The sequence below is a fragment of the Lepisma saccharinum genome, chromosome 16 (genome assembly GCF_977018435.1).
Source record: "Lepisma saccharinum chromosome 16, izLepSacc3.1, whole genome shotgun sequence".
Taxonomy (NCBI): Eukaryota; Metazoa; Arthropoda; class Insecta; order Zygentoma; family Lepismatidae; genus Lepisma; species Lepisma saccharinum.
The window spans coordinates 46,651,911-46,669,494 of NC_139244.1; the positions used below are offsets into that span (position 1 = coordinate 46,651,911).

At 40.2% G+C, this 17,584-nt stretch overlaps 1 protein-coding gene across 1 annotated transcript in view; it reads left to right on the forward strand.

Annotated features, from left to right (window-relative positions):
* LOC146000457 (neutral amino acid transporter 9-like) overlaps positions 1-17,584 on the forward strand; it is a 161,934-nt gene that overhangs the window by 26,856 nt on the left and 117,494 nt on the right. The window contains exon 5 of the mRNA XM_083138115.1: positions 16,327-16,430. Coding sequence (XP_082994241.1) covers positions 16,327-16,430 — 104 coding nt within the window. The remainder of the gene's footprint in view (positions 1-16,326; positions 16,431-17,584) is intronic.

Here is a 17,584-nt window from a genome sequence, read left to right on the forward strand (position 1 = left end):
GCCCAAAACTCTTCAGCGTTACGAAGATGGTTGTCCTTAAAATCTTTGAAAAGGCTTGCTCGAAACAGGATGCTGGATGCAAACTGCTTCAATTGGCTGTTCTTGCCATTGAGAAGAAATGTCAAGTCCTGAACGTACCAAAGGTGCGCAATGTGTTCTCCAAAGCACATAGAGCAGAATTCTCCTACAGGAGAATTGCACTTCACTAAGTGCCTCACATTGTTTCTAATACTTAAGAAGATTAATTTCTTCCAACGTCACGTTTATTTTGCAAGAAAATTAAACTCTTAGAAGCATTATTTTCATCATTTATATTATTATCTTATAACTTAAATATTTATATCAGTAGTTTCATCTCAAGAAAGACGATGAATTATAAAATTATGAATGTCTTTCAATACTGAAATAGGCCACTAGAGACAACGCAACTTACCAATAAAAAAGAATTAATGTCTTTATTAAAATGAATCATGTGGAGATAAACTCGTAATCAAGAAGTAAATTTAGGCAGTAAACGTCCACTCTAAATAAAAGACACACACAAAACACCATACATGAATATAATAATAATAATTATTATTATTATAATTATAATTATTATTATAAGTATTATTATATATGTATATATATGTGTAGTGTTTTCGGGCGTTTTAATGTGACTGCCCCCTTACAATATTTTATTGCCAGCCTTCCGCCCCCCCCCAGTCACATTTCCCTGGCGCCGTCACTGGTTGGAAGTAAATTTATTAGGACTAGGAAAGTAACATTAGCTGTTGACAGTGTTGCACCAAAGGACGTGATATGTGCTACTGTTTGTATAAATGACAGGAAATTTAAGCAAAAAATTATAATTGTTGAGACTTGAGGGTTCCTTCATTTGATCTTAGGAAGAGCTTTTCTGAGACAGAGTGGGATTATTTTACACAATCATGGGAAAGGGTGGTTGTTTAAAGATAGAGACGTATTTTGCACATTTTTTAAAAGTTCAGATAAAACGAGAATTTAGCCTTACTGTTATGAAAAGAAATAACGCAGTACGGGGAAATAATAACTTCACATTTTTCGCACCTGATGGGATGCAACACAAGAGTATTGCAGGAAGTCTATGAACGAGGATGAAGAAGGATATGTGAAATTTGACTTACCTGCGGGTGAATTAGTTTATTCTAATATTCTTAAGGTTGATATCGTTTTTTTTGTTTTTTTTTTTAAGTCCACTTGATTCGCAAATAGGCTAAATCGCGAACCGACCTACAGTTTAAAGTGCGATCCGATCCACTTTGTGCCTCCATTGAGTATCGACGCGAGGCCCCTTCATTACAAGACCTCGACGTTATTACTACGCCATCGGGGAGGCACCAAATTTACACAAATATGTTGATTCCAATAACACGTTATATGCATAATCTGATAATGATGCACTTTGGGTGCATCTAAACATATTTTTTTTTCAACTATAGCATGTCTAAAAGAATCATTGAAGTTGGGATTTTTATAACTTTAGGAGGCACGGCTCTGTAAACGTGCGATATAAACTTAATGCAGGTTTGCCTTCCATACGTGGTGGTTTTGTCACGTTTCTTCGCTTCGTAAAACATACACTTTTGCAGGAAAGGCTTCTTGCATCCTCCTGGGGCCTTGCTCTAGCTAAACAAAAAAAAATATTTCTTTAGCATAATCGAGGGTTACATATTCCTGCCGAACTTACTAGAAAACAAGGATTCTATTGGGATCATACTGCTTTGAATGACAGTATCAATGAAGTTTTATGTACGCTACTACTTATAATAATGAGCATAAAATATTAATCAGGAACTTTATTTTTCGTCAACTGCATGTAACATCTTTTTTTTTTGTTACTCAGCAAATATTCAATTCATCACCTTTTTTGACATTAATTTTCTTGCCAGGACAGCTGTTTTTATGCAGATTTTGACGATCTTAACTACACGTAAGCTAGATATTAGCTAATATGTGTGCTGTTATATTACGATTCTTCTACCATCTTTGTAACATGTCATGCAATAACAATAATAGAATTGATTAGTTTACATATTCAAGTGAATAGACCTATGAATTATATTAATGCATTAATTTAAACATTTGCTTAATTGTTGTCGTTAATGTTATTATTATCATTTTTTCTGAAACACTTGGCTCAGACACCCTCCCCCGACATATATTTCTAGATGCGTGCCTGCCGAAGGATAAATTAGATCAAGCGGTGGTGGTACCGGACTTAAAGGCTAAAGGGAAAACAAAGAAGTATGTGCGTCATAAGCTGGGCATAAGAAACAGCACAATATCAAAAAGGAACACTTTTTGAAACTTATGTCATAGAAGATGTTTAACAATATTTAGAACAATAAATGCTTTCTATTTGTAATATACTAAATATTGAAATTTTAAATAGTCTTTTGTGTTCGTACTACACATTTAAAAACTTTTTTTGTTGCTCCCCAGCGCCAAGCTTAGAATTTAAAGAAAAAATGTACATTTTCATAGTGCACGGAAGTTCGACATTCAGAAAGAAAGAAGGTCTATTGGAAAACATTTCAAGACTTCCAAAAGGTATAGCAGTAATGAAAAAGAGCACTCACTTATACCGTGTTTGTTACAACCTGTCCGGCTTCCCGCGGTAGCTGATCGCTGGCTTTTCTAGCATAAACCAAGCGGTGTTGCTGCTGAAGACCGCCTGAACTCCGTGCTGGGGAAAGCCAAAGCCAGGCAGCAAATTAGAATACGCAACGTGGCAACAACGTCTACGTAAGCTCCTCTCTTCTGGCTTCCATTCGCTCCTCGCTGCCCAGCAGACGACTTTTTTCTCGTTTCTCATTGGCACCAAAACTGTCGAGCGATCGCTAGCGCGAGAAACGGGACAGGTTCTAACAAACTTGGTATAAATGTACGATGGATAGACAGTTGTATGAAGCGAGAAAAAAACACAAAGTAGATTTCATAAGATACCTAGCAATCAGTAACCAAGAAACTGCATTTTTAATATTAATGTCCTCATGATTAACGAACCTTATTTATTCTCACCACGCAATGGGTAACATTTTTCGAGCTTTATCCCACTTTTCGGAAAAATATTGTTTTTCTGCTACTTTTGACTTTTGTTGGCATGATATCCCGGATCACTTTTACGAGACGAGACGGGACAAAACGAGACGGGACGAGACGAGACGAGACAGAACCCTTCGAGACGGGACACGAGACGGGACAAACGAATATATTTTCGAGACGAGACACGAGACGAGACAGCATTTTCACGAGACGGGACGGGACAGACCAAAGTCTCGTCTCGTCTCGTCTCGTGGGCAACACTAGTGTTACTGCTTACATATATGTGAAATATAATTATCACGATATTTTCCCTATTTTATCTAATTGTCTAATTCGGCGTCCTATACGGAACACGCTATATTTCATGACATAAATTTTTAGAGCATTGACATCTCCACCATTTTGAACTACGAATGCGTTACCCTTTGTAGCTATCAATAAATCATTAGTTGCTATTTTGGTAATGATTCTGTAACAAAAGTTCAGGGATGATGGGGAGCGAGACAAAAACATCAACACGAGATAACGAAGTCCACTCCGAAAACGCCCCAGTCAAGAGTTATTAATCAAAACCTTAGTTGAAAGATAGAAGGTTCTATGGATGTGTTATAGGGGATGTGTTACAATATGCTAGTATATAAATTATGTCTGAATATGAAAACATTCATGTAAACTTCGCAGACAGAACAAAGCTACTGAGATGTTGAATTTTAACACCGAAGAAAGAGAACATGACAACATAAAGTATTGAATATTTTCACAAAGGTCCACCCATTTTTCTTTCACTAAAATTCAAGAATCCATATTGGCATTGAATCACCGCTTCCTTTGTTATTTAAATATGTGCAGTTATATATTAATTATAATAATTACATAAATGACCATCAATAATAAAAAAAACAATAATTGGACGTGTGTCACACATACATTTTATCATTGAGCAAACTTTCAGCATAGTAATTATAATAATTACAAAAATTACCATAATTACCAACTAACTGTACACTGTTACGGTTATGATACTAGTGGTTGAACACCAGTGGCGTAGCGTGATTCTATGAAAGGTGTAAGGCTTCCTTAGATAAACCTGATCTGAATATTGGATAAAGAAAACCCAAAGATATTTTAACTAAATAGAATCTATTTGAATGTAAGTCATGCATGGGCTTACTCAATTTCAAACACAAAATGCACACACTCTATGTTAACAATAATAGCATATGTATGTATTACTTAATGAAAATTCTCATTTATACTGTAACTCGATCCGACGATCCTTTAGTCTGAACACTTCAATCACGTCGTCGTAGAATCGGGAGTTCCTGGTCAATTTCTTTAGCAGCTCCTTTTCAATGGATATCAGTCCCAAGTCAGATTTCCTTGTGTCTGTGTGCTGCGTTGAAATGTATGAATCCTCTACAGTGCAGAAAACTACTTTTCCACCGACGAGCTTGAGGCAGGAACAGTGAGGAACAATTCTGTTATTTTGTACATTTGTTCAACAGCTTCATTCAAATGGGTAGTACGCAGGTACTCATGAAGTTCAAACACACTCTTTACTCGATATTCGGCTTCAGAATAAATTACCTGTAGCTCAACTTTCAACTGGTAGCAATTGACAAATTTCGCATACAGCTTAGTTAAGGACACAGACTCTTCTTCTGAAAAAGCCCTGTCATATTTTTATTCTTATTATTCTTTTTCTTTCACTAAAAAGCCATTTGTGGGAAATGAGTAGGATACAATTTGCAAATTCAAATGCATTCGAGAATATTACTCATTATCATGGTTACGATATTTGCGCACATTTTGAAAAGCATATCAAGCAACTTAGTCAAAGGAAAAGGAGAAACAAATCTGTAAATCATAACGCTAAGTATTACGCGTATGCTTTTAACATTACGGGCAACTGGTATGCACGCGCCTAACTTTGCGCGCGCTGCCGGATCTAGGATTGCCATACATTCCTCTTTTATCTTTAAATTCGCTGCTTCTGATGAAGGTAATATCCAACATTAAACCATCTCTTTGTGAGCTTAATAGTTAGTTTACACATTTAAAATGACACCTGTTTTGTTAGCTACACCTCCCGTCAAGCATTGTGGAAACAACAGGGAGTCGATTTTCTTGGTTCTCTTCCGACCGTGGCAAACAGACGCAGCGGGGACAGAAATCTCGCCAGTTAGCACCCACTGGTAATGCGCCTTACAGTGCCTGAGAATCGGGGCGCCCTCTCATTGGTTGAGAAGATATTAAGTAAGCAAATACACCCGCCATGGGCGAGTCCAAATCATTTCTTCCATTTACCCACACTTAAGTCCTCTCAAGAAGCCTTACAGAGAAACAACTCGAATCCAAACAAGTCCTCAATTGTTTCGTTAAAAGTTCTACTTGCAGTCTGTTATTTCTGTGTGTGTTCAAGCGATAAATACGGGAATGAAATACGTTTTCTTCAATAATTTCAACTTGTAAGGTGGACTTACAAGCCTTACGTGTTGAACACACATCCCAAGAGGGAGGCTTGGTAGACCAATCACGTCATTTTTACCTCCTATGCATGTTACCTGATGATATGGTGAAATTGGTGAAGGGACACTCACAAACAACATCCATATCCAGGTGGGGCTTAGAACCCGGGACCAGTTTTCTGTTAAGTAGACCTTGTGGTCAGATAGGCTAATCGGGACTGGATCTGCAGTTCAAAATGGTGCACGAAACACTGCAATGTTCCTTCGCCGGAACACGTTGATTACGAGATGATGTCAGAAATGACTTTACAAAAAATTAACTTGATTATGTAACTTCTTCAAACGTATTAAGCAGATTTATATCTGACTATTTATAGGTAAGCCGAACTAATATATACACGTCAATCAGAAATAACATTGTTAAGACATTTGTGTGCGTGTATATATGTGTGTATTTCGGATTTAGGGTTTGGAACTGGAAGAAACTTCCTGTAAACTAAAAAGACTAAATTCCCTTAAAGCCACTGTCACCGATTGAGAAAACTTTAAACTTCCCCTTCTTTATACTTTCCCGACATTAACACTTCGAAACATTGGAAGACATCCCAATTATCTTGCACAGGGAAGGAGCAATGCCATGGATATTATTGATTGTTGATGTTTTAAAAATCGATAAAGAGTTTCCATGGAATTAGTGCAGCGAATAAATCAATTAGCACTATACGCATATTTTGCAATTAGCAAGAAAAAGAATAGATATTCACGATCGGAAGAGAAAAAGACAGTGAAGATATGGACAACAGGTCAAGTGATGAGCAATCTCTGCCAAGTATCGATGAGAGCGAGATGGATAGAATCATAAGTGATGAAGCTGGGCCAGCAATTGAGACCGAACCTTCTGAAGCACTTGAGACCGAACCTTCTGAAGCAATTGAGACTGAACCTTCTGGAGCAATGGAGACCGAACCTTCTGGAGCAATGGAGACCGAACCTTCTGGAGCAATGGAGACCGAACCTTCTGGAGCAATGGAAACCGAACCTTCTGGAGCAATGGAGACCGAACCTTCTGGAGCAATTGGGACCGAACCTTCCGAAGCAATGGAGACCGAACCTTCCGAAGCAATTCAGACCGAACCTTCCGAAGCAATTGAGACCGAACCTTCTGAAAGCCCACTGAGAAAATCCAAATCGAAATTGATTCCCCTCAAGAGATGCCGACAGAGAATCCCGAGTCTCTATGTTGAAGATGACGAAGATGAAGTAGACGTTCCTCCCAGAGTGGTGACGTTTGCAGACGTCGTCGAGCAGTACTCAATCAGCGATGACTCACGGTCAATAATCTCCGAGCTTCGAGTCCGACTGGAGACAAGAAGCATCAAGTTGATGGAACCCGACGCACATCCCGGAGAGACCAAGAAGTACTTGAAACGATTGGAGATGTTCTTCTACTACCTTATCCCATGTATCGGCATCGGAGGCGTCTTCAGATTCCCCTACATGTGCTACATTCATCGAGGGGGAGCCTTCCTCGTCCCGTATCTGCTTATGATCCTTCTTTGCGGAATACCCATGTTCCACTTGGAGACAGTTGTTGGGCAGTTCACCAGCAGCGGATACATCAAAATGTTCGGTGCGGCTCCCATAATGCATGGAGCTGGATACGCAACAGTGATCATCAATGTTTTCCTGTGTGCGTACGCAAGCGTCATCGGCAGTTATTGTCTTTTCTTCATGGTCTATCCCGTGAGCCAACTTATCGACTGGAGTGCGTGCCAGTACTCTTGGAATGATGGAAACTGTACCAAGGCGAGAAATAGTGGCTTGGCAAGCTTATCGGTGGCTCTGCAGAGTCCGTCGGAACAGTACCTCAACAAATTCGTCCTCAGAACATCGGCCAGTATTGATCAGCCTGGAGGACTCGTGTGGGAGCTGTTGACGTTCCATCTCTTGTTGTACGCTCTGATCATTGCTTGTTGCTCCTTCGGCTGGAAAAGAATTCGAATAAGTTTCTATTGTCTGCTGCCGCTCGGATATGTAGCCATGGTAGTGATGATACTCCGTGCGGTCACTCTCCCTGGAGCAACGAACGGGCTTATAGCGTACTTGGTGCCTGACATGAACGAATTTCTTAACGTCAAAACATGGGTGGACGCTGCAGTGCAAGCACTGTTCACCGTCGGTGCAGGAATAGGGGTGGCGGTTCATCGAGCACGGTTCAACTACGTGAACAAGGACTGTTCGTGGGAAGTGTTCTGCGTTCCTGCTCTAAGCACAGTGGTCAGCATCCTCTTTGGACTCATCCTATTTTGTGGTTTGGGATATTTGCAGGCGCAGACAGGTATTCCCATGTTCTCTTTGGCAAAGGACGGACCAGCAGCTATGTTCTCAATATATCCTGCAATGATAGCCACCTTCCCCTTTCCCCAGTTATGGCACGTGATCCTTTTCCTCTCTCTTGGCTTCATTACGCTCTCTCGGATAGTAATACAGCTGGACGCCCTGCAGTGGAGTTTGTTGGACTTATACCCTGTACTGAAGAAGGAAAGAAACTTTCGCATCACAGTGACGACATTCTTACTGCTCGTAGGCTCGGCACTGTGCCTTCGAGAGAATGGTATCTATTTGATGAAACTTCTCGATACCCACGCAACGCTAACCATAGTCATTATTTGCCTCATGGAAGTGCTTGCTTTTGTATTCATATTCGGCATCAAAAACTACGCAAAACTTCTTGATTTTGTTTACGGTGCAAAGACTATTAATGTATTGTGGTGGTTGTGTTGGATTTTCGTGACTCCCGTAACACTGCTCGCTGTCGTTTGTGCCTTCGTGATCTACAACGAAAGGATTTCGTACGGGCCAGAACCGTTCCCCCTTTGGACTGTAATAGCGGGGTGGATCATAACGTTCCTACCAGCAATGTTTATACCAGGGTACGTTATATTGAAGGTATTAACCACGGAAGGAAAACTGGTAGAAAAGTTACGAAATCTAGTCCGTGCATCTACTCACTTCGAACCAGATAATGAAGCGGATGCGAATCGCTGGCTCGACTTCTGCAGACTCTATTCGCCCAGCAACAGCTTTGCGGATCGCGGATTATCGTTATTCTCACGGCGTTCACGTGATGTTGACGTTGAAAGTGGAGAAGCGACTGTATAATTTCCTTTCATGTAGTTTACATATATAATTTCTTACAATGTATTCAAAATTTTAAAAATACAAATACGAAATGAACTTGTGTGAGTAAAATGTAATTTTCCATGCAAATTTAACATGAAGATGTTCAAACTTCACATTGTAATCCATATTAAGGTTTACCTCTTCTGTAGACGCTCCTAACAATAGAAATGGTAATGCAATATGAGCCGTGGAAACATCTTTCTCTGTTCGTAGTTTCGTCTGTTCCAGAAAAACGTTTCTAAAAACTGCTTTAAAAATACTATATCTTTCAAATAACCATAAAATTCTGAAGAAATAAAAACAGCAAATCCGTGTGTGCTGTTCTAAAAATAGAACTTCTCATCTCTTCCGTATTACATGTCAGCTTATTTGAATTTTAATTTGAAATTATTACTATATATAAACAGTGCAGGATCTACAAATATTGGGCCCTCCTGCAAAATATTTCTAACGGCCCCAGGCCCGTAGCCAGAATTTTATTTCGGGGAGGGCAGCAGCCGACATCTAAAGAGAAAAAAATTGTGGAGGGGTAGAATTCCTGAGGATGAATTTCTCAGTACATTACAACTTATTATACAAGATGTTTAATCGAAGTAAAATTAATTACCACTTTGCAGTGTTTAAATTATATATTTGTAGGATTTCGGGTGGGGCTTCAGCCCCCGAGCCCTCCCCTGGCTAAGTGCCTGAATGGCCCGCTCTATATGAACGCGCTTGGGAAAGAAAATGTCGAAGGTTTTGCTATCATTCAGTATCTTCATTGTATGTGTGTAGAGATTTGATTTTAGTTCATGGACTTCGTTTTTTTTCCACTTCTCGCTAATCGTAACGTAACGAGAATGAGTGGTGATACAATGAAATTGATGAAGGGATACTCACAACGAAACTCTCGGCCACCAAGGTCGACATACTTCTGGAAAGTTAGGTAGAATTGAATTGAAGTTTTCCCAAATCAAATACACATGAAACTTTCGACAAAAGGCTGTTTAGATTCAACCATTGAAGTGGGAATGATGATGGGTCGACATCTGTTTCAGATCATTTCTGTAATTTGCTGTGCTTTTGCTTTCAGTGCGGCATGCGTTGGGTTGGTTCTGTAGTGGTAAGGAAATTAGGTTTGATGTCTTCCAAAGTAAATACCAATTTTGTTCTATTTACGGAGACTCCACGATGGCGTAATTGTAGCTTCGTCGCCTCGTAATCAAGGGGTCCCGGAGTTGATGGCCACAGAGTGGTTCAGATTCCACTTAAAACTGTAGGTCTAGTTCCGATTAGCCTTATCTAATATATAAAAATGGATGTGTGTGTGTGTGTTTGTTCCAGCATAACTCTCGAACGCTTGGAGCGATTTCAACCAAACTTGCAACACGTATCACTTGCAATCTCGAAAGAAATACTGTGGGGATAAGACACCCCTGGCACCCCTAGGGGTGTGGGTGGGAGAGGGTGACATCCAAAAATAATCGAAAACGACCGATATTAGTGTGGGATCCATAGTTTTCGTGGTCGCTAAGATGAATAGTGACACTCCCAATGCCGTTCAACTCTAAGAGACCCCTAGGGGTGTAATCCATACTTTTCGGGGTCGCTAAGATGAATAGTGACACTGGCAATGCCGTTCAACTCCAACACACCCCAGCAGCCCTAGGGGTGGGGGTATGAAGAGGGTGACATGTAAAAATAATAAAAAACCGACCTATATTAGTGTGCAATCTATAGTTTTCGGGGTCGTTAAGATGAATAGTGATGCTCACAATGCCGTTCAACTCCAAAACAGCCCTGGCACCACTAGGGGTGGGGGTGGGAAGGGGTGACATGTAAAATGACCGATATTAGTGTGGAATCCATAGTTTTCGGGATCGCTAAGATGAATAGTGACACTCCCAATGCCATTCAACTCCAAGACACCCCTAGGGGTGGGGTGGGAAGGGGGACATGTAAAAATAATCGAAAACGACCGATATTAGTGTGGAATCCATATTTTTCGGGGTCGCTAAGATGAATAGTGACACTGGCAATGCCGTTCAACTCCAACAGACCCCAGCAGCCCTAGGGGTGGAGGTATGAAGAGGGTGATATGTAAAAATAATAAAAAACGACCTATATTAGTGTGCAATCTATAGTTTTCGGGGTCGCTAAGATGAATAGTGACGCTCACAATACCGTTCAACTCCAAGACACCCCTGGCACCACTAGGGGTGGGGGTGGGAAAGGGAGACGTAAAACGACCGATATTAGTATGGAATCCATAGTATTCGGGGTCGATAAGATGAATAGTGACACTCACAATGCCGTTCAACTCCAGGACATCTCAGGCACCGCTAGGGGTGGAGGTGGGAAAGGGAGACGTAAAACGACCGATATTAGTATGGAATCCATAGTATTTGGGGTCGCTAAGATGAATAGTGACACTCACAATGCCGTTCAACTCCAAGACACGGCTTGCACTCCTAGGGGTAGGGTGGGAAGGGAGTGACAAGTAAAAATAATCGAAAGCGACCGATATTAGTATGGAATCTATAGTTTACGGGGTCGCTACGATGAATAGTGACACTCCCAATGCCGTTCAACTCCAAGTTCATTTTGGACAATAGTTAGAATTCATTATTTTCCTGTCTAATAGAAGATTGGTACAAATAAATACCTGGGTAACGCAGGGTAATCAGCTAGTTGTACATAAAATGGACTTAAAACACCACTTCGTCCAAGTGGCGGCTCGTGGTGAACCAAAGTGGAGGGGCGATAGCTCACAAATTTGCTCTACTTGTAATGTGAGTTTAATTGATTAATTTCGTATATAACAGCCAACATGATAAGAAATTGATATATTCGTCTTTACCGAATATCATGTTTTGCACGTTTGCACATATTATGATAAATTAATAATTATTTAACACTAATGAGAAGATTACGAAAGATGGAAGAAGAAATAGAGTTCTAACAGATTTAGTTGTTTGTTTTTTTAACTTAACAGAGGGGAAAATTGATAAGCACAATGACGAATATTTACGTGCATTGAACGTGAAAATTACTAGTAAAAATGTTACACAAAAAACGTTTCCTGTCCAACATGACTAATTGATATATGAAATAGGGCAGCAAAGTAATCTCACTGGAAAGGTGATATCTGCGTTACGAGAAGATCAAGTTCTACAGTAAAAACTTCAAACTTACCAGAAATCTTCTTCAGACATGTTTGTTCTAGATTCAAATTCGGTCTAGGCCGGCCTAGGTTTTTTATGTTCATTTTATTCATCCAGACTTCTGGTAGAGAAACTTCGCACCAACAAGTTCTCCACATAGCTCATCGCAACAAACGCACAACTACAGCACACTACCGAAAAAGCTTCACTTTTCCATGGAAAACGAAGAAACAACAAGCAAAGAGAATCAAGTATTCTCTTTGCAACAAGTGTCAATGCTACCGTCTGCCCATGCAGTCATTTTATTGCCTCAGGGTTGCCAGACAATTTTGTCAAATTTTCAGAAATTCGTAGTACACAGATTTCTGTAGCGGCTTTTGGTGAATTTAGATTACTAGTTTTAATTTAATTAACAGTCGGCTCGAAAAGAAATTGTGAAACTTTGTCACACTATCAGGGTTTTTTCGAAACGTGCTAATCAAAACATGTAATTAAATCTAATTTTGTGAGTAACACGAAGCTGTAGCCGACTTCCGTGGCTAGCATACAGCATTGCAAAGCCATGGATCCTGGGTTCGAATCCCGGCCTGGACATGGGTGTTCTTTGTGAGTGCCCTTCAATCATTTAATTATCACTTATCCTCATCGTCGTGATTACCGAAAAGTAGCAGAAAGCGACGGTAAATAACAAATATCAATCACCTGTCTGTACTTTTTTCAGTTACCGATATTTTCTTTCCTCATTGGAAATTGCATTATTTATTGCTGTATGGAATACAGAATGATTTCTTTCGACGGTTTGTAATTTTCCTTCTTGTGTTAACTTCATTGCTTCTGGCAACTCTTCATTGTTTACAGTTCTCCGGAGAGAGGGCCAGTTTCGCCTAGGGGGTTTGTTTCGGACGACAAACCTTCCGTCCTCCCAGCCACAGATCCCGCGCGTGTTATTCCGCCAGTTCCCTCGCCTCTTTCCCCTCGCGGCCGCGCCTGAGAATGCTCTACGTCTCGTAAGGTGGGAGGACGGCGCCCCGCCAGATTTCTCTCGAACCGTATTCCCCCGCACGGTGGCGTGCAAACTTCGCAATTGTCGCGGAAGAATGAATACAGAACCGACTAACCAACGATCTATAAGCAATGGAATATTTGCAATTAAGACAATGTAATAGCTAATATATAAATGTCAATGTAATGTTTGTTCATTGGTTACACACGGCAGTGCGGCGTCCCTATCGTCCTTATGAGCGGCCGCCCCTGGATTACTCTCTTTAAAACTTCCCGCAAAACTCTTATGGCTCTTAGGCATCTGGATAGAACCGCTCCATCACCCCCCCCTAAAGGAAATATGCACGTCCATTCCACTTTTCGCTAATCGCAACGATGTGGATGAATGGTGAGAAGATGAGATGGACGAACGGATAATCACAAACATGTACGGACGAAACAACAGTAGATTAGTTGAATGAGATGTATAATAATAATAATAACAATAATAATGAAAAGCAGTTGTGGCTGGATTCGTGGTGGATTGAGTGGAAGTCATCCCAAGGATTTAATAATAATAATTATAATAATTCATAATAAAATGGTTTATTTTTATATCATCAAAAGGCCTGACCACGGATCCACATTTCGCGAAATTTAATCCCAGACCAATAGGTCTACGTACAGGACCTATAGTCTCGAACAAAGAAATGGTAAAGGCAATGCAGGTAGCAGTTGTAGGCCTTTGTTAAAAATGTTCCTGCGTGCATTTTGAGTTGCGTGTCTACGGTAGTCGTCCTTGAAGGAGGAACTGCGCAAGAGCCGCTCGGGAGCCGCATTTTTCTCCCAAAGCAGAAGATAGCCGCGTGAGGCTGTTGACGGATCCAGCGACAGTCTGTCCAAAGGTCAGCTTCCGACGCCGCTGCGGAGGAATTCCAGGGAGAGAACGAAAGAGAGAAGCTGTTTTCCTGAAAACTGGCGCGTCGAGTATCAGAGCGATGCTCGCTGAGCAAGATTTTCGCTCGTTCAGCAGAAGACCATTTACCTGACGGTGTGTGCTCATTGATCAAAATATCAATGCCTTTGAGTAACATGTGACCAAGACGGCTGCGTCGAGTGGACATGGTTCCAATGATAATTGTAATATTAAAATAATATAATTATTGCTTCTCAAAACAATGAGAACAAAACCAAACATTTATTTTTCACCAAGAGTTATTCGAAATTTTTATTTTCACACACTTGCACAACTTCGGTGTATATTTGGAATCAACACTTTCATTACGATGATGAGTTGTCTGCCTGAAGGCAGGTCCTTTGACCGGAAGGTCGCTGGGTACCCATGGCCGAGTGGTTAGCACATCGCGCTGCGACGCTAGGGGTCCCGGGTTCGAATCCCGGTCGTGCATGGTTGTTTGTAAATGGAAGGCAATGGCAAAGCACCATGGGTTCATCTTGCCCAGCGACCTTCCGGTAAAAAGACCTGGCTTCAGGCAGACAACTCATCATCATCACTTTCATTACAATAAGAAAGCGGAAAATGTTATTACCTCTGTAATTACACCATATGGCAGGCCGTTAATCACAAATACTTCATTAGCAGCCATCTCACAAGATCGAAACACAAGACGATATATTCTGTTCCTTGTGACGAGCAAGGTTCCAGTTCGCTCAGCGAACAAGTGAGCAGCGCTAGCCGATCAACGCTTATTTGGCCGTCAAGTAGCTGAGCGCTCAGATACTCGACGCGCTCCAGGTTGGGGGTTCGTTACCAGACGTCCTTTCTTGCCTGTACATGTTCTACATGTATACAAATACGGACCGCTGTCCGAGAGTAATTTGAAAACAAAATATCGTCAATGTACAACACTTCACGGTGTAAGCATATTACAAAGACTACTAAAAGAGCAATGCATCTTCTCGGTCTTCTGTACAGATTCACGAAATCTGAAACCAATCATCCATCAGCGTATTTTTCAAATCCCTATAGGGGTGGCCCCTTTCCAAAGACACCCAATTGTCAAGCTCCCTTCCACTAGTGCTCGCTGGATTGCATTTTGCAGACTATCGAGTCTGGCGTCTGTATAATTCTCAATTAGGCCCATGTTCTGTCGTCCATATACAGGGTGTCGCAAAACTCTTTCAACAACGCTTGGGTGCTGGTAGATATCATAAAAACAAGTAAATTTTCCCTATAAAGTTTACCTCGAAAGCACGTAGTTTCTGCGCTATAAGCGCTTAAAATCTATCCTGTACGTATGCAACCCAACACAGCAAATGTTTGCTCTCACGTAACTACCAGGTGCGCGTGGCAGGGTTGCCACTAGCGTTCCTCGTTAAGAGAGACGACTTGAAAACAACAACTTGGGAGTCTTGCCTGAGCAAAATTCAAAACAATAATGATACTTGCGATGTTGTAAGAAGCATTGACAGTATTTATAATCTGACCAAGACAAATAATGGGGAGACTGAAATTCAAGATTACTCATTCTAAAATATCTCCATAATTGTTTGATTGATTTGGTTTATTGATTGATTGATTTGGTTTATTTTAGTTCGCTTTTCTGCCACTTTTAACTAATCGCGAAGATGAGGATGATATGATGAAATAACAAATGACACCAATGTCTAGGCCAGGATTTAAACCCGAGACAACATCACCACGGAGTGTTTCGTGTATCATACGTATGTATGCGTATACGTACAGGTTGTATACGTACAGGATAGATTTTAAGCGCTTATAGCGCAGAAACTACGCGCTTTCGAGGTAAACTTTATAGGGAAAAGTTACTTGTTTTTATGATATCTACCAGCACCCAAGCGTTGTTGAAAGAGTTTTGCAACACCCTGTATATATTTTGTGATTGTCTTTTCATCCATTTCATCTTATCACCATTCGTTCTCATCTTTCCGATTAGGCAAAAGTAGCCGAAAAGGAAAGTAAAATAAATCTAATCAACAATGGAATAAATTAGAATTATAGTAGGTGAAACTTTCGTCTAGAAATGAAAGTTGATGTACTGTGAGACTTAAGACATACCATGTCTGATGATAATATTTAATAATAATAATAATAATAATAATAATAATAATAAAGTATCTTATTTGTTTTGTTCGTTGTGCAAAATACGAGAGAAAGTTTTTAGTTCCTTGAAAAATTCATTTTTAGAAACCTTTTAGAAAAAAACTAAACGGGACAAGATCTACCCTTGGAGATCGAAACAAGAACGAGATTGTAAGATTAGAACACTACGACACACCCATTTCGTCTTACATCTGTACAATGCGGACAGCACTTATTATATATACTAATTTACTTTTTCTTTGGCCGTTCTGTTTTCTTAACTATTCATCTTTCGTTTCTTCTAACCGTTTTTTTACATTTTCTTTATTTTTAAGCTCATTGTCATGTATCACTCGGAAAGTAAGTACCTATTCATATCCATTAATATTATCAGTCAGTAATGTATTGCTTATATTTTCAGCTGATGCCAAACCACGTGGTCCCGACGTCTTTCTTCGTCCCTTTTATTCCTGGCAGGTCGGAACAGCAGCAGAAGAGCAGGCAACAAAGTAGCGTTGTTACAATGTAAGTACACCATTATTTTTTAAAAAAACTTATTTTATAATTATATGTGGGAAGGGTATAGAAACTGCACATGTTGAATTGTTGGTTTTATCACACAAGCATTTACTGTACCACCATTGAATCTACTTAGTTTCATGTATGTTGGTAGTTTTCTGATAAAAAATATTTTTATAGAACCAATATTTAAATTGTCAGCACTTGCTGGATTGTGATATTAATTTTTTTAACTTTGTAATGGCCTCCTGTCGTGTGATGAACTTCTTGGATTAAAGTTCTTAATATAATATTCTTATGATACGTGAAAATAAGATCAAAAGGTGCCATTAGTTAGTCCATGAGATTGGGGCAGGACACCTTGCTTTAAGTGCAGCACATGCCCTGGACTAGAAATGTCGGGACATGTAACTTTAATGTATCCTTCTCCGTGATTGCACCTCGCTGTGGCTGCACTTTCTAAACAACGGTACGATGTCGGATTCTCCATCAAATGTATATTATTGGTGATAGGAAGATCCAATGTCATTTCCTAAACAAGTACCTCGACATCATGCAAGCGAGTGGCGTGCCCTTGTAAGGATGCGAAACTGCCACGTAGGGGACCTGGGTTCCACTCCCTCTGTGGGTGACGTCAGATGTGGCTTTTCCCCGGCAATGCTCCCGCATAGAGCGTTTCTGGATCGCCTACTTAATCAAAGATCACCTATGGGATAGGTGGCAGATGCAACATGGTGTTGATCACATCACTTCCAAAAACGACCAAGATTGAGAATGTGCATACCTCATGCACCTCTGTGTCCCTTCATGGCACAGTGCATGCACGGGGGATAAATTTATCTTTACTTTTTTATTATGTATAGGGAGAGTGGCTACTCACCGGAAATTTCTTTGAATGCGGGAATTATGCGTGAATTCTGCTTGAATTTTTCTCCGCAGATGTGAAAAATTGCAACTTTTATTAATCCAAATGCCATTCAGTGTAAATTTATATATATTTGTAAATGCTCTGAGGTACGTTTTCACAATTTAGCTTTAATTTTTATCGAGGAAGGAAAGGAAAGCGGCAATTTTTCGTGCATTAGTATATCCCGTAACATTTGTGACTTGTATTTGTAGATGTATTTCGAATATTGAGTACATGTGAAATGGCAGATGTA